The sequence below is a fragment of the Labrus mixtus genome, chromosome 2, assembly GCF_963584025.1.
Source record: "Labrus mixtus chromosome 2, fLabMix1.1, whole genome shotgun sequence".
Classification (NCBI taxonomy): domain Eukaryota; kingdom Metazoa; phylum Chordata; class Actinopteri; order Labriformes; family Labridae; genus Labrus; species Labrus mixtus.
Genome location: NC_083613.1, coordinates 18,631,750 through 18,658,110, shown reverse-complemented (window position 1 = coordinate 18,658,110; position 26,361 = coordinate 18,631,750). Strand labels below are relative to the sequence as shown.

The 26,361-nt window shown below is 39.4% G+C and overlaps 1 protein-coding gene across 1 annotated transcript; it reads left to right on the top strand.

Moving 5' to 3' along the window:
• On the top strand, positions 1–26,088 carry LOC132954455 (dynein heavy chain domain-containing protein 1). The gene is made up of 44 exons (XM_061027011.1): positions 1–350; positions 814–1,125; positions 1,243–1,446; positions 1,535–1,645; positions 1,819–1,975; positions 2,157–2,402; positions 2,579–2,722; positions 3,163–3,274; positions 3,372–3,577; positions 3,670–3,913; positions 4,128–4,285; positions 5,525–5,650; positions 5,791–6,067; positions 6,356–6,483; positions 6,959–7,157; positions 7,235–7,326; positions 7,809–8,037; positions 8,191–8,316; positions 8,407–8,504; positions 8,619–11,751; positions 11,848–11,959; positions 12,111–12,270; positions 12,369–12,648; positions 13,331–14,858; positions 15,160–15,265; positions 15,672–15,786; positions 15,900–16,086; positions 16,468–16,570; positions 16,899–17,027; positions 17,138–17,329; positions 17,434–17,844; positions 17,959–18,370; positions 18,751–18,849; positions 19,114–19,296; positions 19,585–19,763; positions 20,298–21,332; positions 21,936–22,110; positions 22,239–22,313; positions 22,560–22,785; positions 22,992–23,083; positions 23,166–23,315; positions 23,587–24,203; positions 24,350–25,659; positions 26,003–26,088. The coding sequence occupies exons 1-43, from the start codon at positions 1–3 to the stop codon at positions 24,767–24,769; spliced, it is 13,638 nt and encodes a 4,545-aa protein (XP_060882994.1). The 3' UTR covers positions 24,770–25,659; positions 26,003–26,088.
• Positions 26,089–26,361: the final 273 nt, after the last annotated feature.

The following is a 26,361-nucleotide window of genomic DNA, read 5'->3' as shown; positions in this document are numbered from 1 at the left end:
ATGTCTACTGCCCCTTATGATCATGATGGAGTTTCTCAGAGCTTTGATAAAGACATTACTAGGACTGGATCCAAGGTTAAGAAAAGGGCCCTTTTACCACCTCTGTCCCTCATGAAGCCCACTGTCTCAGCATCCTTTGTTACCACGCCTCTGTACAGTTGTACCCCCGTCCTCGACAGTATCCCCTCTGGTAGACCTATATCTGTGGTGGAGCTTCCTCCTCTTGTAGCCAAGGTAGGAGCTGGTAGAGCCACATATGGCACCAAATGGACAAAAGGACCTCGACTATTGGCCTCAGCATTGGGGACTGACATCCCAATCAGAACTGCTGTTGGGATGACAGCACAAAGGTACGAGAAATAACTGATTGCATATGAAGGTACTTTTGGATCTCCATTTATGGAGTCAAACAAAAATAGTTGGGCTAGGTTAAAAAGTTAACGTTAGATGCTGCAATTAAAGAATATATTTTAAAAATCAAAACTTTCAACACAGCAATAACAATTTTTTGCAATCAAGATACATTTGTCACTTAAAATGCATTAATGCAAATCTGGATGTTGAGTTTGATTTTCAAACAAAAGTCACAAAAGAGACCTCATTCTCTCAGACATTCTGATGCAGTTTGTAAAAGTATTCTTTTTACAGAATTTTACTATCAACAACAAAAACATTATAGTGTTAACATAATCATAAAAAAAACAGGCATTATATGTTAAGATGATGATGGTACAGTAATATCAGTATTGCTGTGTCTTGGTTGGCGTTTGACACAGCGTAGAATAACTCAAATATTTTCCAGCTCCCAATTAGTTTGGGGGGCCATAAAAGGCTGACCGTTTTAATTGCCATCATTTATTCCCAAAATGATTTGATTCCTGAAATAACTGTCCCTGTGTTTACACTTGTTTTTTTTTTATATTTCAGTCTTACAAGAAAGGATGAATCCATAAAAGTCACAGCCTGTTATAATAAAAAGATAAATACTGTGAACAATGGGAAAGCGGCCAAACCTAATAAAGTTCCACTCACTGCCACAGAGGTGCTTCATATATTTGCCAAGAAAAGAGACCTGGGAGAATTGTTGCTTTATTACCTGAAAGAAGTGGAGGGGGACTCCTGCAGGTACACTGAAATAAGATTGTGCACCATATTTCATTTCAGACTCCTGTAGATGATCTTGCTTAGTAATTAAGTTTGCCGTCATGCACAAAATTAAACTTTTGCCCTCTTGGTTTTAAGGCCATATGACCTGCAGGTGGTCCATTCCAGTGAGGCTGGCTCCGAGCACTACATCTTCTCCCCTAATTCTGTACTACATGTGACAGAAAGGGGTTTTGGTGGAATTGTCAGTCTGGCAGAGTGGTTCAGAGAGTCTGTGTTGTGGACAGCTTTGCAGGAAATTCCTTTTTTTAGGGACTTTAGACTCCAGAAAGCATTCACGTGGTAAGTATATATCAGGGGTATGTTTTAAAACCTCTCCTTTTTCATTTTTCTTTCTTTGAGATTTTTTTTGGTCCTTTTTTTTTCTCAGGTGGCACAAAAGTGTGCGCAAGATAATCTTTCACCGCAGGTGTCAGAGTCTGCAGAATAGGCTGGTTATAGCTGTCCCTCAGTTCAGAAATGCTCTTCTCATGTTCAACAGGTGAGTCAGGCTGGCAAACAAATGATTCTGTTTGAGTTAAATGTTGATTTTTTTTTTTTATCTTAACAAGTGTTAAGACTTGAAGCCGATGTATGATCTGACCTCTAACTGTTAGTTGAGACAGATGTTAAGTCTTTACTGTTTTCCTGGAAATGTCGCTGTATCTTTCACAGAATGATTGAAGAAGTGAAAGGGAAACACCTGCTACCCCAGGAGGAGATTAAAACCTACACAATGCTGGAATTCAAACATGTGCTCAAAGACATGAATCAAGAGAGTTTTGAAATTTTGAAACAGCTGTCACAATATCGCTTCTCCATCCTAAATAAGGTAAAAGTTTCACAGGGTGAAACAGTTACATCTTAAATTGTGTTAAATCCCGAAGAATACTTAATGAGGTGTGACAACTGTTATAGAAATAATACATGTTTTTAGAACATAATATTGAAAGGTTTCTACTGTAGGTCACTACCTCTCTAATATTTGATCTCATGTGTTTCTTTATCACTAGGTGAGGGATGACTGCTACAAGACACGGCAGGAGTTGGAGCTGCACATGGAATATTCTAAAAAGCCTACAAAGTGCTCCGAACCCATTCACCTTCATCTGGCTCACCAGCAGGATCTGAAGAAAGAGTTGGCTCAGTCTGAAAGTGTCTTAAAGAAATTGGGCAACTTTGTTGGTCTCATCAATCAGATGACTCTGCAGAGTCTCGTCACAGTAACCAAACAGGATGTAATTTCTTTTCTCAACCATGTTTTGAAGGTGACAAGAAAGCATTTTTGAACTCCACTTTTGTTGTAAAAATCAAAGGTTCCGGTTATAAACATAACAGCCATGACACTTCAAATACCGAAAGAAACATCAGAAAAAACAAATTCATTAAGAATTTAACGAGAGTTTAAAATTAACAATGTATTTTTCTTTGTTAGAGGAAGAAATCTGAGCAAGGCTGTCTCTTTCACACTAAGCTGTGCTTTGGTGCTAACACTCATCTGGCTGTGGACCCACCAGTACATCTGTATCAAGGAGCACTGAGTGAAGCCCTCCTGACTGTTGGAGAGTCTATTATTCAGGTAATGTACAAATTCCTACAGCCAAGGCAGCTACAGCAAAGATACAGAATGAAAATTATACATTTTGGTTATAGTTAAAAGAAATTAGGACATTCTATTTTTTTTTGGGTCTTAATGCAAGCAGTAAACTACAATTGTTTGCAGTTGTCGTGCGGTTGGATTCCTGGTACATTGGAATGTGCATATTAGAATTTAGTTTGGATACTTTAAATAGTTCTTTAATGTTGATTTTACTAAGGAGAGATGGTATTTAGCTTGTCCTACATAATCAACAAGGGCACTATTGTCAGTAAGACAAATATCAGCTTCATGTAGAACAAATACTTGACTGAAATTACATTTGGGTTCTTATATCTGTATCCAGTAGTTTTATTGTTACTTTAAACATAATGTTGGAACATGAATTTATCATCAGTCAAAAAACCTTTATTCTTCTATAGATGTGTGACAATTGTGGATTTTTCCTGGAGAGCAACAACAGTGTCTCCAACTCTGGTTTTGCTCAGGACTTAACCTCTGACTCTAGTCATACTGAATATACCATGTTTACAGGTATAGTAATTTGTGTTGATGCTGTATTGGACTGTTCTATTTCCCTTTTTGACTTCATTTTAGCTTCTGCATACTCACCATGTATTTGAATTCCCAGAGAATAAGAACGACGATGGAACAAGTGTTTGCAGAATGTTTTGCTGCCGTCAATGTCTTAGAGCCCTTCCATTTCGCTTGCCAATTGCCCAGGGCAACAGAGTGCATGGCTGCTACTATCAACTAACTAGGGGACAGCTGGAGTGGCAGATCAGCATTAATGATGTCACAAAACAGGTTGACAAAGAGCAGGCAAAGATCATGCAGGCAAGGCTGTTACTTTTACATTAAATACAAGCTAACATTATATACATTATTGGTAGTTGTGTTTAAGATTGAACACATTTTTATCTGGACAGGAAGCTGAGATAGAAATCCTGCAGCTGTGTGAGAGCTACTCGTGGTTGTTGGACATTCATTTGTTCACTAGTCAATGGAGTCAAGCCTCTTTGGAATCCATGAAGGGTCAGTCGAGTTTACTTTATGAGGAGCTCATAAAGAAGCTACGCCACTGGACTGATAGAATCTGCACATTTCCCTCATCAGTCTCAACCTCCAACAACCTGTTTATCATCCAGTGCACCTGCATAAAAGAAAATCTTGGTATGTCAATTAATCTTCTCTCCAGTGTTCATTTAAAGAAACATCCCTCTTTGAGAACGTATGAATAGGTGTCTTATGAAGGACTAATGAAACAAAGTTTCTTAAAGAAAACATACATCACTTTTTAATACTAAACTGTGTGGTAAGCTGATGTGTTGAGAAACTACTTGCAACTCTGCTTGATGCTCATTACTCTTTGCCTGTGTTTATGAAGGTCAGCAGCTGAGGTGTATTGAGGAGGATGTGCTCTGGCAGCTTGTTGAACAGATAAAGCTGCTTTCAGAAAGTCTCATTTCAGACCTGGAGGGGGCTGCTGCTGAATTCAAGGCAGAACCCAGAGACTTACATGACCTCTCACAATATGCTCTTAAGGTATGGAAAGTCTCTAAAACAGGACCTACTTGCATGAAAATGTAAATAAAAAAGTGTATGATGTCAAGCAGTTAAAGGAAGAATGTGTGACATTTTACATATAAATACAGCAGAAATCAAGTATATCCTGTGTAAATGTCTCTCTGAGCCATGACTGTGTTCAATGAGTGAGCAGCGTGCACGTTTAGTCAAGGACTAGAGAAAAGAAGAACATAGTTTACTCTCTGATTATTTGGAAGTCACCTAAGTGTCTTTAGATCACGGTCATTCCTTGTCAGTTTATGTGCAATATGAACCTGAGTTAATCAAAGTGTGCTAACATTAGCCTGCTAACACAACAATGCAGGCCACAGGCAATTGCAGCTCGAGCAAAGGACAATGTTGTCTGCAGATTGCGCTTAATGGTGCTTAATAATGGTGCATTCTAATTGATAACGAACGGGAGTGGAGAGGGGATGGAGGTGTGTCGCTGCAGGAGAGCGGAGGCTTCAGAATAGCAGTATGTGTCGTCCAACGGCCGTTTGTTTTGGTTTAATGCTGGTGCTCAAGGGCGACATCTACTGGATCAATATGGCGCACATTCTTCCTTTAAAGGCAGGGTAAATGGAAGATTAAGATCCTCTAGAACTCACAACTAAATATTAATCCCAAAGGCTGTCTTTGGTCAGGGGTTCTGAATTTAGATTCCATTATGAAAGAACAATCTGTGAATTATTTATGGATTTAGGTGTCCTTTGAGTTATTTTAAGGAAAACTAGTGAATAAAATGCATGTGTACACATATGACCTCCATAAAGCAACACCCCAGGAAACTTTTGTAACAAATGAGTAGTTAAATAATTGAAAACTATCCGACAAATACTTAAGGATATCATTATTATAACCCACCTGTTGTCTGATATTTTGAAAGTTTTGGATCATAAAAACAACCATGCTTCATATCACTGTTTCTTTGACAACAGCAAAAAGCCAAAAGCACTTTTAAGAGAGAAGGAAAAGTAATATATTTCATTCTATATTTGTTAAGGTTTGCTGTAGTCAACTATAGAAACATAAATTTCCCACCTTCAAGTTGAAATAAATACTAAAATAAAAAGTTTAGTACCATACAACTGTATTTTAATGCCCTTTATAACCTTTAGGTCCTGATCATTTCAAACGAAATCTTATTAAATAGCATTTATTTTACATGCTAACTTGTCAAATTTATGAAAGTGCTATATCTTTCTTTTGCTTTAGGTGAGGGAGTCTGTGAAAATGTTAGCCGACACACAGAAGCGTATGGAGTACATCCATTCCCTCCAGGATACTGTCTGTATGAACTTTAGGAAGATGACTGACCAGGAGGTCACTTTGGAAGAGAAGGTCTGCAGGCATAGTAGTGATTATCATTTTGCAAATTAGTTTCATGCATTATTTTGAACATAACAGCTGTTTGATAAAATCTTAGTTTATATTCTTTATTACCATTACAATGTGTGTGTTTATGTCTGCTATAAATCTAGATGCTGGCCATGTGGGATTGCTTTATCTTGCTCTTGAAGCAGGCAGATAGCATCGTGTGCAACCAGCTTCCAACAATGTCCCACGCATTGGACACAATGTTCTCATTTTTGGTCTGTGACCTTAAAAATAAGGTCTCAAAGGCTACATCAGGACCTTTCCTTGACCCAACTCAGAATGCAGAAGAGATTGGTTTCACACTGAACCCCATGTGTGAACATGTGCACAATCTCAATGCAAAACTGGAACAAATTAGTAGGACCAGTCAAAACCTACAAGGTGAGATGATACAAATAATGGGTGTTAATTATATCCAGGCTTAGAGAGGTTACTTTTTGACCTGTAGCTTAAATGTTGGCCCCTGGTAGATGGCACATGTACATAAAAAACAAGAAAAGAAACACACACACACACACACACACACACACACACACACACACACACACACACACACACACACACACAAACTGGTTTTGTCTTAAAAAACAGCCCTGGTCATACATTTTTGTCATGTTCCGTCAAAAACTTCTAATTTAATCAGAATGTTTTTCTTGTTTGTCCATTCAGAACATCCAATGGATATGAGCATCTTGACAACAGACATCAAGAAGGTTGAGGCCCGTAAAGAGTTGTGGGAGCTGATTGCTTTGTGCAAAACATGGATGGAACAATGGAAATCTCTGCCTTTTAGTGAGGTAACATTTCAAATAAAACAGTTATGCCTATTTACAAAGATGATATTCATGCCAAGCTGTTATTTATATACTTACGTTTAAAGTAATGACAAATTGAAAACATATTTGTCTCAGATTATTTAGAATTAGGGCTCCTGTATTCTGCCTTCATTCTGTTTTTTTTTTAAGAATAAAAAGTTATTTTTTAAGAACTGGTGCATTGACGATCAAAACCTAGTCTCAGCTGTATTTTATCATATATACAGAGATAATATGAAAGCCTAGGGCTGAAACACCTGCTGCTGTTTATCTTTATTGTTGAAAGTTTTAAAACTTTCGCTACGTCTTTCGCTATAGAGATACTATGTTAAACTTATAATTATAATTATAATTATAATTAAAAAATAATTAAGTTAGGAATTACAAATATTTTTGCTACAATGATAGCAGGTCACTAAGCTTTTTAACTTTGTTGTTTTGATATATTTGTCTTTAGGTTGTTGTATCACAAGCTCAGGAAAAAATTACTCAGTGGAAACATCAAGCTCTATCTCTAGCAGATATCATACCCACCAATGATGCAGTGCTCCAGGAGACATTGGGACTCTTGGAAAGCTTAAGTCATCAGCTTTCAGCCATGGCCCCTTTGCAGAGTACCACACTCAAAACAAAACACTGGAGAGCCATATTTAAAGGTCAGCCACCGTCCCCATATAGAATCACACACTTAACATAGCATATTTGAAGTGATCAAGATTCCTTCCATCTGCAGGCATGGATCTAATGTATGACCCAGAAAAGATGGTGAGGGTTGCTGACCTGATGTCTGCACAGACGGAAGTTGACCAGAAATTGATAACCAAGGTGAGCGCATTAGACTCTAAAATCTATATATTGACTATTCTTCTAAAATCTGTGAAAATCATGGGTGAAATAGTTTTCTGGTTAGAACAGACTAAAAGAACACATACTATTAATTTATACTTTTATAACATTACACTTGACTGATTGTACTTATTGTACCTTTTCCACCAGGCCATAAGACTCTTAAATTATTAAAAAACTTTAAGTGCAATATAACCCCCTGTGCAATACGGACTATTTCAGGAGGTTTATTTATGTTACACCTGAGTTATATATATATGTTCAGCCTTAAATGTACGTATTTTTCTTAAAAACCCTTTAAAACATTGTGATTTTTTTGTTCTTTTTTTTGACATTTTATTTTACTCTAGTCTATTTTATGTTATGTTTACTACCTACTTTTTGTCAAAGGAGAGAATTTTACTTGATTTTACTTGTATAACCGGAGTGACAATAAACATCTTGAATCTTTTCTCTATCAGATATGCAGGGCTGCAAAAGCAGAGTCCAACATGGAGCTGACCTTTCTAAAACTTCAACAGGGATGGGAAGCAAGACTCTTCCAGCTAGATATATTCAGTCCATCTGTTTCTCAGCAATGTGAGCCTCACCATGAATCAACAGAGAAAGAGAAGCACAGAGAAGGCAGAAATCCAAATCTTGTAAGTGCCAGTCAACCCTCCCCTGGTGATGTGAGATTCACCATCATAGGTGAGATATAATAACAAGCTGGCAAAATACTTGCCAGAATATTATGTAGAAATTGTTGCAGTTATTGTTAGCCTACCTTTTAAATAAGGGACATGTGTGAAAAGCCTTACTCTGCGTACCTGTTGCTGGGATTTCTCTCGTTTTCTCACTTAGGTCTAGGATTACACATTGCTGAGATAGAAAATGATTTGATGACTCTTTCAACTATGTTGAAGTCCCCGCATGCTGTTGAGTGCAAGAGGCAAATGAAAGAGTGGATGCAATCATTACAAGATCTTGGTAAGGTGTATATAAAAAAAAAGAAGAGGAAAAACATGTGCCATCAAGTAAAGAAGAAATGGTGTCAAACTGTATTGTGTTTTGCTTTAGGAAAAGTGCTTAATCTATTTAATAGATATCAGCAAATATGGGCCTTCCTGACCAAGATGTTCCATGAAACATCCTTTTGTCTTCAGAGAGTGCATTTGGTACATTCCTACGTCATCACAGACAAACACAACACATTTTTTTTTAATAATATGAAACTGATGAATTAGCAAGGTTACATGTAAGATAATTGTTCCTTTTCTATTTTTATTTAGCAGGAGCAATTTCAACCAGTTGATGAGACATTTAAGGAGATGATGCAGTCCTTATCAAGTGACCCTCATATGTTGAGCTTTGTTCATCCCAAAAAGGAAAATGACAGATTTCATGGTGAAAACCTTTGCCAGATTCTCATCGATGGTCTATCTACAATGGAGGCTATTTCTATCAACTTGACGGATCAATTGGACACTCTCCTTGTACAGTTTCCACGACTCTGGTTCTTGAGTGATAGGGAAGTCATACAGCTACTTACCTTTCACCCAACCCCTGTCATGCTGCAACCCTTTGTACGCAAATGCTTTAAAGGGGTGTGTTGTCTTGAAGTAGATTGTGGAAAACCATCTAATACACAAGATATACAGAGCTGTGGGTCTACTGTAAAAATGCACAGGCAGATGAAGGTTTTAGGGTTCTTTGGGAGCCTTCAGGAACATGTTACCTTTCTGTCTCCTTTGAAACCAAATACCAATACCTTGTCCTGGCTTTGTGTCTTTGAGAAACAACTGAAGTTGGCTATGGTACAGCTCATGAAAGAATGTGCCTTTGTTCAAAGCCAGCTTGAACCCTTCAGCCAGGATTTGGCATGTGATAAAAATGTTTCAGACAAACCGTCCCAAATCCCTGACAGGAGAAGAATTGCATTGTCTGAGCTGGATCTGCTGTCTGAATATCCTCTTCAGTGTCTCCTGGTGACTGAGGAGGTGGTTTGGTGCACGGCTGTTTTACGAGCTTTCCAAGAATCAAGCCCAGTGAAGTTAAGGAGCATAAAGGCACGCAACTCTGCAAAATTGGAAAATCTTGGCTGTTCCATTAGGGGTGGTGTTAAAGGGGCTAAAAGTGAATATCTGGTATCCAGATACATGATGATATGTCTGCGTGCATTAGTGCAAATGACTATGAATCATGCACAACAGCTATCTAAACTCATGGAGATTCAACATGTTCCATTGGAGTCGTCTTTTGAGTGGCTCAGTTTGATGAAATATAAAATATCTGAAGATACAAATCTAAATAGCAGCACTGATCCAACATGCTTCATAGATGTTTTGGGCCATCAGCTCCCATATGATTATGAATACTTTGGTCCAGAAGATTGGGAAATGGTGCACACTCAATCCACAGATCGGGCAATACTTGGGATCCTCCTTGTTCTAACAAGCTACAGGTGTGGATTTATGAGTGGACCTTCCATGGCTGGAAAGACAAAAACGGTTGTCCACTTAGGGAAAGCACTGGGACGACAGGTTGTCAATATTCAGTGTAGTCCAGACATGAGACCTGTTGTTGTTCAGCGGATGCTGTTTGGCGCACTCCAGACTGGAGCATGGCTTCTGCTTGACTCTGTGGACTCACTAAAACAAGAGGTCCTGTCAATACTGGGACAACATCTAGAAGACATTCACCAATCCTTTTCTATGTCAACAAGAAATCAGAATCAAAATGTGAATGAGGAGCCGAAGGAAAGACCTGTAGATTTCAAAAACATTGTTGATCAAGAACGCAATATGGTACTTGCCGGGAAAAGCATTTCTGCCAGACTAAGCTATGGATGTGTTCTCATCTCATCAAAGGGATATCCATCTGAGGTTCCTGAGAGTTTACGATATGTGACCAGACCAATCGCATTAACTCATCCAGATTACAGGATCATTGCAGAAGTAATGCTGACTTCGATTGGTTTCTCAGAAGCCAGGTCTTTAAGTCGACATCTGGTGTCCCTCATCAGCCTGGCAAAGGATTCCAATTGTCTGCCTGATTTCATCACTGACGACCAGAGCTGCTATCTTGTTGTCTTGCAAAGGATCATCTCTGCCTCTGAAATGCACTTACAACAAAGTGTAAGACAACGTGAAATGTCAGATGAGGCCAGAAGATTGGCTGCAAAACAACCTGATTTAATATCGGCACAAAATGTTATTGGCAATATTGTTGAGAAGAATAAGAAAGAAACTACAATGACTCCAAAGTTTCACAATTCTCATTTGTCAGTAATACAGGGGTTGATGGAGGAGACAGCTGTTGTCAAAGCGATTCTTTCCATTGTGTTACCCTTTCTTTACGAGCAGAAGAAAGCCTCAAAGTTTTTTGCCATTTTCAAGGAAACATTCCCCATTGTTAGTCAGTTCCCTTTTTTCCAACTCTACATTGAGGAAGAAGAAAAGAACCATCTTAAAGATGTAGTTACAGAAGAGTTACAAAGACAAGGGCTTCAATCCTACACCGAAACTATATGCAATGCTCTTACACTCTACCAAACAATCAAATATTCTCAAGCAGTTATGCTTCTTGGTACTTCAGGTAGTGGGAAGACAACCTGCTACAGTGCTCTAGCCGGAGCACTCAATTTTCTGGCTTCAAATGCAAGGTTTGAAAGGGACAATCTGATTGAAAGAGATACTCCACTTGCACAGCCAAAGACCCCTGATTTAACCTGGAACTCTGTTGACACTGTGGTGTTATTTCCTAACGCCATGTCTCATGAGGAGCTATTTGGCTTCTTCTGTGACAAAAGGGGATGGCAAGACGGAGCTGTTTCAAAGGTGCTCAGAGATTCTCAACAATCTGAACAAAAATGTACAAGCTGCAAAAATGACAAGAGTGATCACATGCCAATAATGAAATGGCTAGTAATGGATGGTGAGCCTTTGCGGCAGCCTGGCTGGTTCGATAACTTAACCACACTTTGCAGGCCTGAGAACCCGTTTCTGTGCCTGCCATCATGTGAAACATTGCTGTCCCAATCACACCTAAAGCTACTTATGGAGACCAACAAGCTATGTGATGCAAGTCCATCTGCAATGACCTGTTGTAGCCTGGTGTATTTCACAGGAACTGATCTCTGGAAGGCTGTGTGGAAGAGTGAAATGGATGCACTCTCATGGGAACACAAACTGGATCAAAAAACCTTGACATTTTGGAATCGTCTGGCTGAAGATCTTTTTTCAAGCACTCTCAGCTGTCTCAAGGAGAAACATATAACCTCTGCTATTCATTATGAAGGAGAATCTAGTCATGTGGATGGTCTGCAAGAAATCATGTCATTTTTTCGGGTCATTCATGCCCTCCTACAGCATTTTGGAATGGAATTGGGAAAAACTGAATCATTACCAAAAAAAGAAAAAACAGGTATAACCAATACTCATTTACAAGTAATGTAGTGGACAGATACACTAATGAATGTATTTTACCCCTATTTACACTGTACATGTTTTCTCCAATTAGATATGGTTCTAAACAGAACCAGCACAGGATGCCACACAAAACAAGACATGCTGGCCAGAAACCTTTTTCTGGTGGCCTTTATTTGGGGATTTAGTGGACATTTACATCCTCGGTAAAGATACTTTTACATATACTTGAAGTTATAATTAAGTTATATGTTATGGCTATAAACACATGTAATCACTTGCAGTTTTTGCCTATTTACCTTGAATGACCTTGAAATCAGTTGCTCATGTCTCATATTTCTTTTAATTATACCGCAGATATTGGCCACAGTTTGACTTACTAATCCGTCAAGCCTTGTTTTCTTGCCGGTACAAAATTACGGTTCCCGATGAAGAGAGTGTGTTTGAACACTTTTTCAACATTGAAAGCAAGATTTGCCCCACAAATTCAATGCTTACTAGTGTCATCACTCCCAAGGTATGTTCTGATAATTCTAACCAGAGAATTGCAGTTACTTAAATGTAGTGTTCACTATTTTAAAACATTTGAACTAAGTGTATGTTTTATTTACACAGTATGTGAGATACACATTCCTTCTGAACCTCATGTTGGAGGCAAACCAGCCAGTGTTGCTTGCAGGAGAGGTTGGCAGTGGAAAAACGACAGTGTGCAAAACATTGTTGAGTTACGACAAGCCACATATTAGCCTACCAGCTAGTCCGCTCCTGAGCTCCAGAGACCTTCGCACTTTAATGGATAACATCAGCTATGAGAAGAACCCTAAAAACACCAAAGGTTCCATGATAAGACAGCCCCGACTGCTTCTTTTTGTGGATGATTTGCATGAAGCATGTGGTGAGTATGACCTTTTTGGGAGAATGTGTGATTCAATTTTAATCAGATTTTTCACTTAAAGGGGCTATATGTAACTTTTTACATGTATAAATCGTTTTTTATCGCCCATTAATAAGCGAACGGTTAACTGATGTGAAAAAGTAGATGTTCACTGTCTATCTGTGTTGCCTGTATAAAATTTTTCCCCAGATCGTATTTTCCGCGAAAGCTCCAGGTAGTGACATTTTATGCACGTTCTCAACGTCCTCCTCACTCCGCTCCACTTACACAGATCAACAGTACAAACTCATCACACACTCCTGGTCTTCACCTCCACAGCCAGAGGTTGTCTTCCACACACTTCTATCCACCCTAGGAGCTCTCAAAGGCAGACAAACTTATCACACACGCCAGTGCCTGTCGAGACTGTTGTTTGTAGGATGGAGAATGAATGCAGACACATAGACTCCTTCACAGACTTTCACATGTGTATGACCACTTACCTCCTCTGTAAACAATATGCTGGTAAATATCCAGTGTTTCGCGGCCGATGATGATGCTCGTTTGTGTACGTATACAGGTTACTGGCGCAGTTCGCCTAACGGCCATGCGGTATCGCTACAAACGCAGTATTTTTGAAAGTTACATATAGCCTCTTTAATGAAGGGTTTAAGTAACTTTTTTTTCTCATTGCTGTTAATAGATGTCTTTGGGAAGACCTCGGCGGCTCTAGAGACGCTTCGACAGAGTGTGTCAACAGGAGAGATTCTAACATATGATACCTACCATTTCAAATTATTGAGTTCCAGATGCATCAGTTATATGGCTACATGTTGTGTCTTTGGATCAGGCAATCATCAAAGTAATGTGATATCCTCCAGGCTCTCACGCCTGTTCTCCATCTTTGTGCTGCCCAACCTTACTATGGATGTTGTATTCTCTATCCATTCTTCTCGGCTAAAAACCTGGCTGAAAGAAATGCCCTTTGTGAGTTGTGAGGATATGGCACATTGTATTATCACTGCAACTAAAAATCTGTATGATGCTGTATGTGAGCAATTCCAGCCCACTGCTCAGAGGCCCCATTTCATATTTTCTCAACATGACCTTCAGAAAGTGTTTTTGGGGATGTGCCTGTGGCAGCCTAATTCCCTCAACACATCAACGATGCAGGAAAAGGAGAACTCACTTCAAGACTTTCCTCCAGTCCTGTCCAGGCCTGCAACATTATCTCTTAACATAGCACATCTCTGGATGCACGAGTGCATGCGTACATTCAGTGACAGATTATGCTCTGAGGGTGAATGCAAAAGTCTTGTTTCACTCATATCCATGACAGCAACAACACATTATGGGATATTTTTGATTGATGAAGCCCAACCTGCAAATTCAAATTACCCAGCCACTACTGAAAGCCTTTCTATACAAACAGTGCCTGTAGACACAGCAGTCCCCTGTAAATCAATGGGTCAGAGTGTAGATATATCGGATCTGCTTCAAGAGCCAATGCCAGCTGGCCAGTCAGACTTGAACAAATGCCATACATGGACTGAGCCTGCTCCTCTGTCTGAAGACAATCACTCCAAGCAGGCAATACTAAAACCCCTGATTCTTCAGTATATGGAGGACAAAGTGGCTAAGCTTGTATTTGGTCCTGAGCTATCTGAGGCCTTAATGTCAGTAAACCACAAATTTAGCTGTTTTTATCAGGACCAAGACCTTGAGTTACTTCAGCAGGAGCTATGTGCTCATATTGACAGGGAAGAGGAATACAATGAACAGAAAGTTGTAAACGACTACAATGTTGCAACCAGATGCATTCTACACAGACAGAGGTTGAATCAGCTTTTACATATCCTCAGGGTGTTGTTCATAGCTGGTGGTCATGGATTGTTGATTGGCTCGGAGAGAGGCACAGGACGTAAAACCACTGTGCGTTTAGCTGCTTATCTCATGGGTTATCAGTTGATGGAGGTGCATCCTGGTAATGAGAATAAGTTGCATGAAATCCTAAAAGAAGCTAGAAATCAAGCTAGAATAAAAGGAGTTAATGTCATCATACTAGCCCACGAAGGAATTAGCCTCTCTGTCAGAAATGAACTTTTGGTTGCCATGGCGCATAGAACCTACCCAGCGCTCAGCACAGATGAGGAGCTGAGAAATCTTGTTACCAGAGTGACTGCGGTGATGAATTCAAGAAGATATGTGATGGACAGCTGGAATTTTGAGAAGTAAGAGGAAAACACCTTATTTATGAAATAATTTCCATGCAACTTTGACACTTTGTTTAGGGCTAATTTAAGAACAAGTGCTAGTCATTCAACACATTAATTAAAGTTATTGATGATTAAGCTTAGAAATACGTGTATGATTCTCTAAGATCTTAATTTGTGTGGCATGCAACTGTGTGTCATGATTATGTTGTGACATTATTAACAATGATGGTCTTATAGCATCATATAATTATCCTCAGTAAATATTAGAAAGAGCATGTGGGTTGAACTCAACAATATTGTGTTTCTTTTTACAAAGGTTCTTGAGCCAAATCCACAGAAATGTACATGTGTTCCTGTTGCTTCCCTTTACCATGCCAGTCAACATTGAGACACCTGCGGACAAGGAGATTCATGCATGGAATGTAAATAAGTATTTTATTTAAAAGACTTTACTTGTCAAGGAGCCTTTGAACTTGACATAACAAAGCCTTCTTTCTAATGGTAAAGTGCATAAAAACACAGACACAGTCATTTAATCATCATTTTATGTTTGACCCTAACTTGAATAGGGTACATCCCCAGACCCTAGCTATCACATAACAGTTGTATGTCTTATACCTAACTGATTAGGGTACAGGACCTATATTCTATCACATAACAGTTGAGTCCCTGAAGCCAGATTGAAATGCATAATGTGGACAATGTGAACTCTACTCTGATACAGTATAATGTCTGTGCTGGGAGGGCTCTTTATACCAATTGCAGAGTGTGCTATTGAGTATGTACTAATTAAAATAAATGATTGAGAATTTATCATATGTGATCTAGGCCCAACTTACCAAGGCCCTGAGCTGCAGCTGTTGTGTGGAGGTGTACCAGCCTTGGTCAAACCAGTCTTTAGTTGAAGGTGCTGCTCACTGCCTTAAAGCCTGCCTCCACAAAAGTAAGTCCCAGCACCAAAGTTAATGCATACTCAATTCATGTTTAACCACTTTTTACTGACAGTGTTATCTGATGGCTTTATCAAGACACATGCTTTTCTATTTCTTTTTTCAGGGGAGGGAGAAAGGTCAGAAGTCAGCCTGCCAGTGGCTATGGCAGGAATCCATCAATCTGCATGTCACTATGCTTCTGTCCATCTAACATCTCAGCCTTTCAGCCCTCAGACTTACATGGAGTTCATTGCCCACTTTGCTTACCTTTCCAAACATATGCACAAGCAACAGCAGAGCCAGGCCAACAGGTATTTGTTAATCTAGTAGTTGGGTAGTAGTTTCTTCTTTTTCTCCTAATATATCAGGAACCGCTGTGATATCTGGAAAAAAATAGTGATTATACTACTTTGTGATAGCTTTTGAAAAAAGTCCCTCTATACTGACAGCAAAAAGTACCGGTATATATAATTAACCATACAATACATCACAGCTGCACATTACCATCCTTAACACAGTCTGAGCAGTTAGGGGAAACAATAAACAAACATAAACATAAATAGTAACCTTCACATAGTGTCTGTTGCTGAGCTGTGTATTTAGGTATGCAAGATACCTGATTAACACTTCATGATTTTTTAAACAAATCAAAAATAAATGTTACTCAAGATTAACCATTGTATTTTTTTCAGAGTTGCCACTGCTCTGTCTCATTTGGATGGGATAAGAAATGCAGCTGTGGTGTATAAAAATGATTTCCTAAGACTGCAAGAGGCGGTTGCCATGGCACAGCAGGTAATTCAGCAATTCAGCACATCTAGATGACGTTAGATCAATACTTTTGAAAAAATTGCAGCAGTATTGACTGCTATGATTTATAAACCACAAGAGGTCATTTTTCATCACAGTCAAATATGATCTAAGCCAATAAATGTCAGCAATAAATCAGTGCACTCCAGAGGCTTCTGGACTTTGATGAAGAAACTGCATCGTATTATATTTTTATTCTATTAATATTGTAACTTAAAAATGCAATGATATTTTCTATATAACAAGTAACCTCTACTTGTAACCTTTTACTTGTTAAGTAAAAGTTGTTTGTATTAACCTTTCTGTCCTGCAGCATGAGAAAGAGCTTCTCGGAGCCATAGATTTCCAGATGAGGCGACTTGAGGAAGCCCAGAAGATATGTGTTGAAGAGGAGAACAAGTTATGCAACATGGAAGAGAAGGTAAATTTTACTCAGAAACAGGTACATTTACAGTTGTTTCTATTTCAGTTAGGAAACTTGCTTTTTCAATTTAGAACATTTTGTAAAACCTTCAGAGTCATTTTTTTTACCTGAACAAACTTTTTTTCCAGATGATCCCTGTTTTGCTGTCAGGTCTCAAAATTCAAAACTGTCTGGATCCATCTGACCTGGAGGAGGTGCGCCACTATAGAGATCCACCTGACGGAGTAGTGAAAATAATGGATGCCATTTGTTTACTTTTTAATCATCCCCCTGGCTGGGAGACTGCTAGACAGCTTTTTGGACAACCCAACTTTTACCAGGTGTGTGGGATTAAAATAATATATTTTAAATACATTTTATGATAAATATAATCCAACATAAGAGGATATTTTTGGTTGCTCTCCTAATATCTAATATCTTCTAGGAGTTGGAATTTTTTGACCGCTACAGTTTGACAAATGAGCAGCTGCAGCAGCTTGGCCAGATACTCGACAGTCCCCAGTTCATGCCAGAGTCTGTGCGAGAAGTAAGCAAGGCCTGTGAGTCCCTGTGTCAGTGGGTCCAGGCTGTGTATGAATGCTGTTGTATGCAGCACCAACTGTTGGTCAAGCAGCAATTCAAAGAAGAGGCCCGCAAAAAGCTTTACCAGGCCACACAGGACAAGAAAGATGCATACCATCGTATGGAGTACTTCAAACATCAGCTGCAGTTGGTTGAAGAAAAACTTGAGGAGCAAATACTAGAGCTACACACAGCAGAGCAATCAGAAAGAGAAGCTACTCATGCTGGAAGGCTGTTGGACATGCATATGAGAGACTGGAGGGTCGCTGCTCAGGTAAAAATATTTTTTTAAATATATTGTACATATCTGTGAAACATGCAGCTTCATTTTGTATTTAAACTGTTAAAATATATTTTTAAAGGGTATTGTTCCCCCCATTTTCTACAGGAGCTGGAGTTAAATAACCAAACCTTACTTGGAGATGCCCTTATTCTGGCTGCAGTCATTTCTTATTTAGGCCCCTTCGGACCTGATGCACGCACAGAACTGCTGAGCAAGTGGAGGGAGCTATGTCAGTCTGGGAGCATTGAAATAAACCCCAAGGACCTCAGAACCTCCTTGTTTGCACACTCTGACACTGAAACTTCTCACCCACCTCCTGGTTTTCCAATCACTGTGTCTGCCAATTTGCAACTGCCTGTGGGTCGGGCATTGGGTATAAGCCAAGATGCTCCATCAAATAGGATGGTTGTAAAGCTGCTGCTGTGGGGCTGTAGTAGGCCATGGGCTCAGCGCTGGCCTTTACTGGCAGACACACAGCAACATCAAGATATAAGCTCTCAACGCTTGTGCATACCAGGTAGGTCCTTAAGAAGCAATTCATATGCAGATCCCACAACAGATCTTTTGTAAATTTGGGTCAACAAAACCCCACTGACATAGACTAAATGTGTTTTCAGTATTAACCCTCTGGTAAAAAATTATAAAAACTTAAAACCATTGGTTATTCTAACTTCCCAGAGCCAGAATATTGTCCAAAAACCCCATCGTTTTTTTTTTACTTAATTGTTTTTTCTACAAGCAACAAAACATTCTTCATATAGAACACTTGCAGCATATACTGCATTAAGCACACAGTTATTTTTTATCATATTATTTACGTATAAAATCACTGCAATGCCTGTGTGAATTAGAGTCACATTAAAAAACGTTAAACCTGTACAATCATTTTCTCTGCAGGTGACAATGCCAACCTTGAGAAGGAGACAGAGTGTGGGATGGTGATTTGTGCTGATGATCCAGAGCTGCTGGATAAGCTCGACCAGGCTGCAGTTAAAGGTGATAAATATTGTAACTTAACTTTTCATTCAAATGTTTTTCAAAACTATCACCTGAAGAAGAGCTCTGGTTTAAACACTGTGTTTCAACTTTTTTTGGCATTGAGTAAGTGTGCGGCATATCTTCGTGATGTGCATATATCCACCTTTGTTCACAACTTAGTTTTACATCAACGACTACTTAACTTGGTACTCAATGCTGTGCAATTTCTAAATCAATTGTTTTTTTCCATCCTAATCACCATTCAAACTTTTTGTTTTGCAGGTTGGAGAGTCATGGTGACTCACATGGAACGAGCAGTTCCCACTCCACAGTTTCTGGACAGATTGGCACGTCCTACTGGATGCTGCTCTCAATGGTTTCAAAGTCATATCCCACCTGACATAAGCCACCCTAACTTCTGCCTCTTCCTTTGCACCAATCTGCCTGTTAAGATGCTAAGTGATGGTAAGAAGCAGTGGAGTCAACAAATGTACACACGTTGTGTCTGTTAAAGTCTGTCTTGGTGATTGGCTAAGTTTGATACGGATATAGAGGGCTTATTATAACTTTGAACAGAGTATGATCTATACTTAATTCTGTATTTATGTCACTATGAGTAATGGCTTTTCATCCGTACATGCGGTATCTATGAAAGAGAAAGTATTGAAATTAACTTTGGGCAATTTCAAAATCAACTCTTCTAACTCATTGGAAAGCAGTGGCTTACTCTGTGTTTATTCCTTTGTTCAATAGAGATTCATCCATCCATCCTTGCTCAGGTGGGCGTGGTTGACCTCTCTCTTAGCTCAGAAGTGATCCAGGAGCTGATGCTGACACAGCTGCTGCAGTCTGAATGTGAAGAGTTGCTAAGTCAGCAATTGCAGTTGAAGAATGACAAACAGTTGCTGCAGAAGAAACTGGTGTCAGAGGAGGTGACGAGGCCTTATTTTACGTTCATATCAAGCAAATTATTTTTCTGGTTGTTATGGGCTTATTTTCTTTGGAACATAACAATGTGCTTTCTTTCTAACCTTGTACAAATAGCATGTTGTTACAGAATGCTACAGTTATACCTTACTTATCATTTTAAAAATACTTTTAATCAGTTTCTAGATTTATAAAAGTACAATGTCATGTTTTCATCCCAGTGCTTTTGCAATTTGTTCAATGCACTTGCTGATAACTTTATGCCTGAATAATTATTCATATATTTTTTTACAGTATAATGTTGTGTCACAAGCTGTAGTCTGGTATTACATGTCCACATATATTGTGGATTAATAGATTGTGGACTTTGTAAGCCCTTTTATCTAGGTTGCAGTTTAAGGAAGAGCATGTGATTCATATATGAAAAAGTGTTATTATTAAAAATATATAGTTTTCTTACAAAAATAATTTATTTTATGCCTTTACTACTTTGCTGCTCTATCTTACTTGATTAGTTGACTGTACAATTTTTGTATTAGGAAGCTCTGATGGACTACATCGTGCAGTCTGACACCTCACTGCTACAGGACTCTGATTTTCTCCCCTGTGCGGCTGCTTGTCAAGAAGCAATGAAGAACCTGCAGGCTGAGATCCAGCAGCTGAGTGACGAGTTGGAGTACCACAAGTCTCTGCTGGCTGTGCCCAGACAGTTAATGAGGCTGGCTGCTGACCTCTACCAGTCTCTGCTGGGGGTGTCCCGTCTCTCTCCTGCCTATTACTTTTCCCTACATGGCTTCATCACAGTAATGCAAGAGGCCTTTCTCATGAAGGATAGACCATTAGTGCCATATACTATTTTGAAAATGCCAAAGGAAGTAAAAGCAGAGGTCACAAACAGGATGGTAACCCAAATGTTGCTCCAATACCGGCCTCTTCTCTTCAAGAGTCATGTTGCTGTTCTGAAGCTGCTGGTGTCTTTGACTCGACTTCAACACAACCAGCTGTGCTCTGAGACTGAGAGGGTGGCTTTTATCAGGGGCTTTCAAGACATAAAACATCCTCTCACACATATAAAACCTTGTCTCCTTCCTCCTACTCTGTCACCTTCCACTAGTGCTTTGCCATGCTGGATCCCCTCTCATATTCACCAAGAGCTCCTCTGCTTGGAAAAGATGCCGGGCTTTGGTGGGTTGATTGCCTCTCTCTCCACTTTCCAGACACAGTGGCAGGAGTATCTTCGGTTCCCTTCCTCCACTGTAGCAGGAGCTATTCCTTGTTGCTCTCACTCCCATCTGTCCGTGCTGCAGCGGGCTCTCCTCTGGAAGACTGTGAACCCTGACTGCCTGGAGGGACTAGCTGAGGCCATGGCTGCCCACCACTCTTTTCTTCCTGGACAGAGAGGAGGGACTGAGGCCCCTTACAGTGGGAACCCAAAGGCCCTATTACAAGTTCTCGTCAAACATAAGGGACCCATCATTCTCACATTACCCAGTCCAAGTGGAGATAAGTCGACAAACATTCAGCCTCTTTATCTAATAAACACACTGGCCCACTGTGTTGCAGGAACAAAACAGGTAACAGGATCTTTCATTTTGTTTGAAGTTAAGGTTTTACCAGACAATTAACCATGCAATGGGATGCACCAATAATGTTATCATTTTTTTATGTTATGCTGCACATGCATCCCAGGTTTTGAGTTGTACATCTGGCCAATGTAAAACAAGATAATTGATACCCATTAGCTTCCATTACACAAAAGCTAATGCTAGCAATTTATCTCTTCCTAGTTGGCATTATTTCAGCTAGGAAACATGTACCTTTCCCTTTAAATCCTGTAACACTACCAAGCAGTTTTATCTTTCATACTATCTTGTTAATTGCTGAATGTTAACAGTAACCATTGTTTAACTGTAGTGAATGGGTTATGTTTTACTTTGAAGCACAAAGGATTTCCCTCTTGATTTTTAGGTTTCATTGCCTTTTCAGTTGACATTCAAATGGAGACTGGTGAAATTATTATAATTATTCAGATACCCTATAACCATTTGACCTGCAACCTAAAACACAGCAGCAAAACATTTTGTAAAGTCATTTCAGTCCCTGAGTGTGACTTAAGAGGAAAATGACAGTTGTTTGAATATGATCAATCCAGTGTTTCATTCATGAATATATTTCAGGTTCAGGTGAAAGTCATTTCTCTTGGGGCTCTGTGTGACAGAGACATTATTCTTTCAATGCTGGAAAAAGCTGTTCATGAGGGCCACTGGTTGGTTTTTAACAACTGTCACCTGTTTGAACAATGGGATGATAAAGTAGTGGCTCGCCTCAGATTGTTGATCTCATCTCTAAGAGGTAGGTGCTATTTCAAGGATCCATTTTTCAAATGTTATTGCTAATGTTCATAAAATGATTTAACCCAGTTTCTTTATTCAACTATATTCCTATCTGAAAACGTGCTTGTCTACATACTGGTTACACAGATGACCAAAGCCTGAGTCACCCTTGCTTCCAGTTATGGTTTATAACACAAGAATATAAATCATGCTCCATACCAGGTAGGTGTATTGTAATGTAATTAATGAAAATATTCCTTTTATGGTGCATTAAGAGCTGTTGGTCCATTTTTATCCTTTTAACAGAAAACATTAAGAAACCATTACTTTTCCTTGTCATCAGCAATATGTGTGAATGTTTGTTAACATGATCTTATTTTCTTCAAGTAAAACAACAACCTCTGATGTCTTGGTTTTTATTTAGTTGTAATTCTAATTTCAATTGAACTTGTATTTATTTTGAAACAGCGGCTATGCGACTGTGTGCCTTTCCTCTGGTCTGTGACTCTCCCTGGGATCTGAAGGATGAGCTGAGCAGCTCTTTTTGTGAAGTGGTGTCCATTGTGCAGAGAAAATCACAGTGGGACGTGACAGCATACAACAAGGAGCTTCTCCTCCGCTGTGCCATCTTCCACTCTGTTTTACTGCAGAGACAGAGCTATAAATACTTAGGCCAAGGCAGAATATACAGTTGGTGAGGGAATGGGCAAACATACTGTGTATTGAGTTTATTTACGATATAGGTGTTGTCTTGTCAAATATTTGTACTCTTGGATTTAAATTGAAACCATATATGAGCTGAATGAATGTGATAATTTAGAAACAAGATCAATTCTTTAAAGTGTGGACATGTCCTGCAGCACTATGAATTAATGCATGTTGATTGTTTGTGTTTTGAAGGGGTCAGGACGACCTCCTGGCTTTGATTGATGCCCACTTTAGTGTTGCCAGTCACTGCCATGACAGGTTCCAGGCTTTGCATTACATAGCAGGTGAAGCAGCATCACACATTCATACTGAAATTATATATTTTTTTTAGCTTGTGCTTTAACTTTTTCAACTTTTTATTTATAGTCAATCTTGTGCATGGTGGCCATGTACTGGACTCTGCAGATTTCAAGGTGTTGGAGAGTGTTGCAGAGACCTGCTTCAGTAGAGCGTCACCTCTCTTGGGCAGTGGACCACACATCCTCTCAGATATTATTATCAAACCTGGAGACTTTGGTAACCTTATCTTACACACTATACATCTGACAGACTAATTAATTAGAAAATGAACTAGAGAATATGGATCCCCTTTCCCCTGTCTTCTTGAAGTATAGCTGAGGATTTTGTGAGGTGCAATTCTTGATTTCAGCATCAAAATTAGCCTTTCTTATTTAATAATTACAGACTAGGAGCAGGATGTTCAGGAGCCTCACTGGATGTTTCTGTTTGTAAACCATTCTTTATTGGAACAATTTATTGACTTCTGCTTTTTTTTATACGTCCACAGATTTGTCAGAACTACTGCAGGTTTTGGAGAAGAATTCATCAAACATAAATGAGCCTCTTATGCAAGGTTTCAATGGTGAAATAGCAGCTGAGAGAATTAAGATCAAGAGCCAAAACTTGAATATACAACTACAGGCTTCCCAGACTCCTTTAGGATCAGTGAGGACTTTGTGCCCCAAGCTAAACCCGTCTGCCTCACTGCCGGCCTACAGCCAGGCTAGAGACAGACTGCAAGCTCTGAAACGTTACCTCACACACAAGAACAAGAGCATGGATTCAAATGCAGAAGCTGTTTCTCCCAGTCCTCTACGTGACTTTCTCCAGACTGAGTTGGGTGATCTGATCGATTTGGTGCACTTGCTCCTCTCACAGCTCCAGCATCCTGTTCAATACAACACGTCAACCTTTGCTTCCCTCCTTGAGCTCACTGACTTGTCTTGCTTGGAGAGGAGGGCAGAATTGCTCAGTGCTTACCTCTTGCATCTCAACACTTCAGATCCACCTGGTGCCTATCGACTATCTGCTTTCAAAAATGCCAGAGGCTTTCTGGCGGCAGTCATGAGAGAGGCTACTCTAGTAAATCGCAAAAATTGCAGTGACATTGCTCTGCATTTTCAGGTAAAACATACACAAACAAATGATGAAATAATTCTTAAATTGCCTTGCGAGTTTGGAACCCACGCGATGAAGATATTTATTTCTTTAATCTGTAACTCTTTTCACTTTTTGCATATTCATTAGTAAAGTTGCTCTCTCCTCTCTAGGTTCTGAGTGACAGTACGTACCCAGCTTCACTTCCCCTAGATGCTGTGTATTTGTGTGGCCTGGAGTTAAGTGGTGCATCCTGGGATACACAGCTAGGAGCCCTGCAGGACACAACCTCTCCACAGCCTGGCTCATTGCCCCTTGTTTGTGTAAAGGCTCAAGTTAGGAGCACAAATATTGCCCGAAACACATCCTCTGATAAAAGTTCACCTTTAAAGGATGCACAGGTTACACAGACTTCTGCATCAAATGCTCCTCAGTTACCTCTCTATGACTGTCCGCTCTATCTCGACAGAGACCGCAAGAGGGGGAACTGGGGACTAGCAGATGTTAACATTATCACTGTGGTTCCACTTCATTCCAAACTAAATCCTGTGCTGTGTAATTTAAGGAGAGTGAGGGTAGTGAGCATGCTCTGAAGAGATTCACCTGATTAAATCTGCTTTCATGGAACAAACCCAAAATTTGAAAATCTCTGGATTGATCGAAATCCCTCTTCATTGTGACTCTTGCTCACATGAATTTATGCATTTACCTGAAAATGTCATTGAAAAATGCCCCTTTACATTTTTTTGTAATGTTTTGAAATGTTTCATTAAAATGGTAACAAGATGTTATACTGCCAATTAATTTTTGTGTGATTTAGCTGATCCTCCAGCATAAGTGTTATATGTGGTTAAAAGTCTACTGCATACATGCACACATAGCTATCTCACATGTGGACACAGAAAATGCCAACAAATAAATGTAAAATAAAGTTTGTGTTGTACTAATGTTTGCATTTTGTAATTTATCTTTGCGTGTGTGTGTGTAAACAGCTGTTCCTTAGATATCTAACAAAAAAATCCAAATACATTGCTGGTCAATAAAAGCTTTAAAAAATGGTACATTCTTAATATGACAAAGCTGCAAATGGAAAATCCTCGAAACATCTACCTTTAATACTTTTAAAAATCATTTATGTTTGCCTAACTTGTCAAGATTTCAATAAATATTACTTTTTGCATTTACCATGTAAATCAAGGTTTTCACTTGAGTTAGCCTTGACTAACCGCTAGTTGATCTTACCAAATTCTATTTCTTCTTCTTCAGGTAACATGGACAGGCATCATTATGAAACTTTTGAGAAGTTTGGCAACAATACTTTCCTCATACATCTTGACAATGGAAGGGCGTGAGTATTAGGAGTAGTCCTCAGGGTTGTAGTCGTGACTTGTCTTGCATTATTCTTGATGTGTTCTCAATGCAGATTTGGGCGTCACTCCAAAGATGAACCGTCTATCCTGACTCCTCTAGCACAGTGTTGCAGGTATAGTTTTACAACCCATGCTGCCTTGTTGCCCTGTGACAAGAATGGGATCAAATGCATTGCTATCTTTTATAAATGTATTCTCTGTAGTTATTAACTTTTTTGCTTCCAGTTGAGTTCAGTTACCCAGAATAGTATTTTAATTACTCACGATTAATTAAGATTTGTGAAATACTTTTACACGCCATGTTGTATGATAGAAAACGCACTTACAAAAACACCTTATTCTTGACAACATCAGACACTGTTTTGCACCATTTTCTCTTTTGTTTTTTTTTCCTTTAGCCACTCCATCCTGTTCTCCATTTCTCTCTCACTCTCTAATATTGAGCTTTGTCTATAGAATCCGTCACTCCACCTGGCTACGCCTGCGTCTGCTGTCTCTTCCAAAGTATCGTCTCAGTGATGTCATGAGGGCCTCACTTTCCAATGATCCCCTCCACAAAGTGGCTCCATTGCTATCGGAAAACCACCTTACTGCTCTGGACCGGCGTTTGAAAACTGTGTTGGAGACTGTAGACCGCTGCCTTGAGAGAGCCACTGAGGATGGAGGGCGTGATGGGGTACTGTACGATGACATTGCCAACCTGAAAGACATGATCACACCTGCTGGGTAGGACGGATTGTACCAATCTCTGTATTTTTAAGTATATGGTAGATGTCACGCTAGTACATGCAAAAGCTTGTGAGCAGTTTATCAAG

What these genes read in the sequence shown, in the direction of transcription:
- LOC132954455 (XM_061027011.1), top strand. Translation starts at nt 1, where the DNA reads ATGTCTACTGCCCCTTATGATCATGATGGAGTTTCTCAGAGCTTTGAT. An exon ending in GACCAGTCAAAACCTACAAG is followed by an intron (nt 6,068 to 6,355) that starts GTGAGATGATAC and finishes TTGTCCATTCAG; the next exon opens with AACATCCAATGGATATGAGC. An exon ending in AGGAGATTCATGCATGGAAT is followed by an intron (nt 15,266 to 15,671) that starts GTAAATAAGTAT and finishes TATGTGATCTAG; the next exon opens with GCCCAACTTACCAAGGCCCT.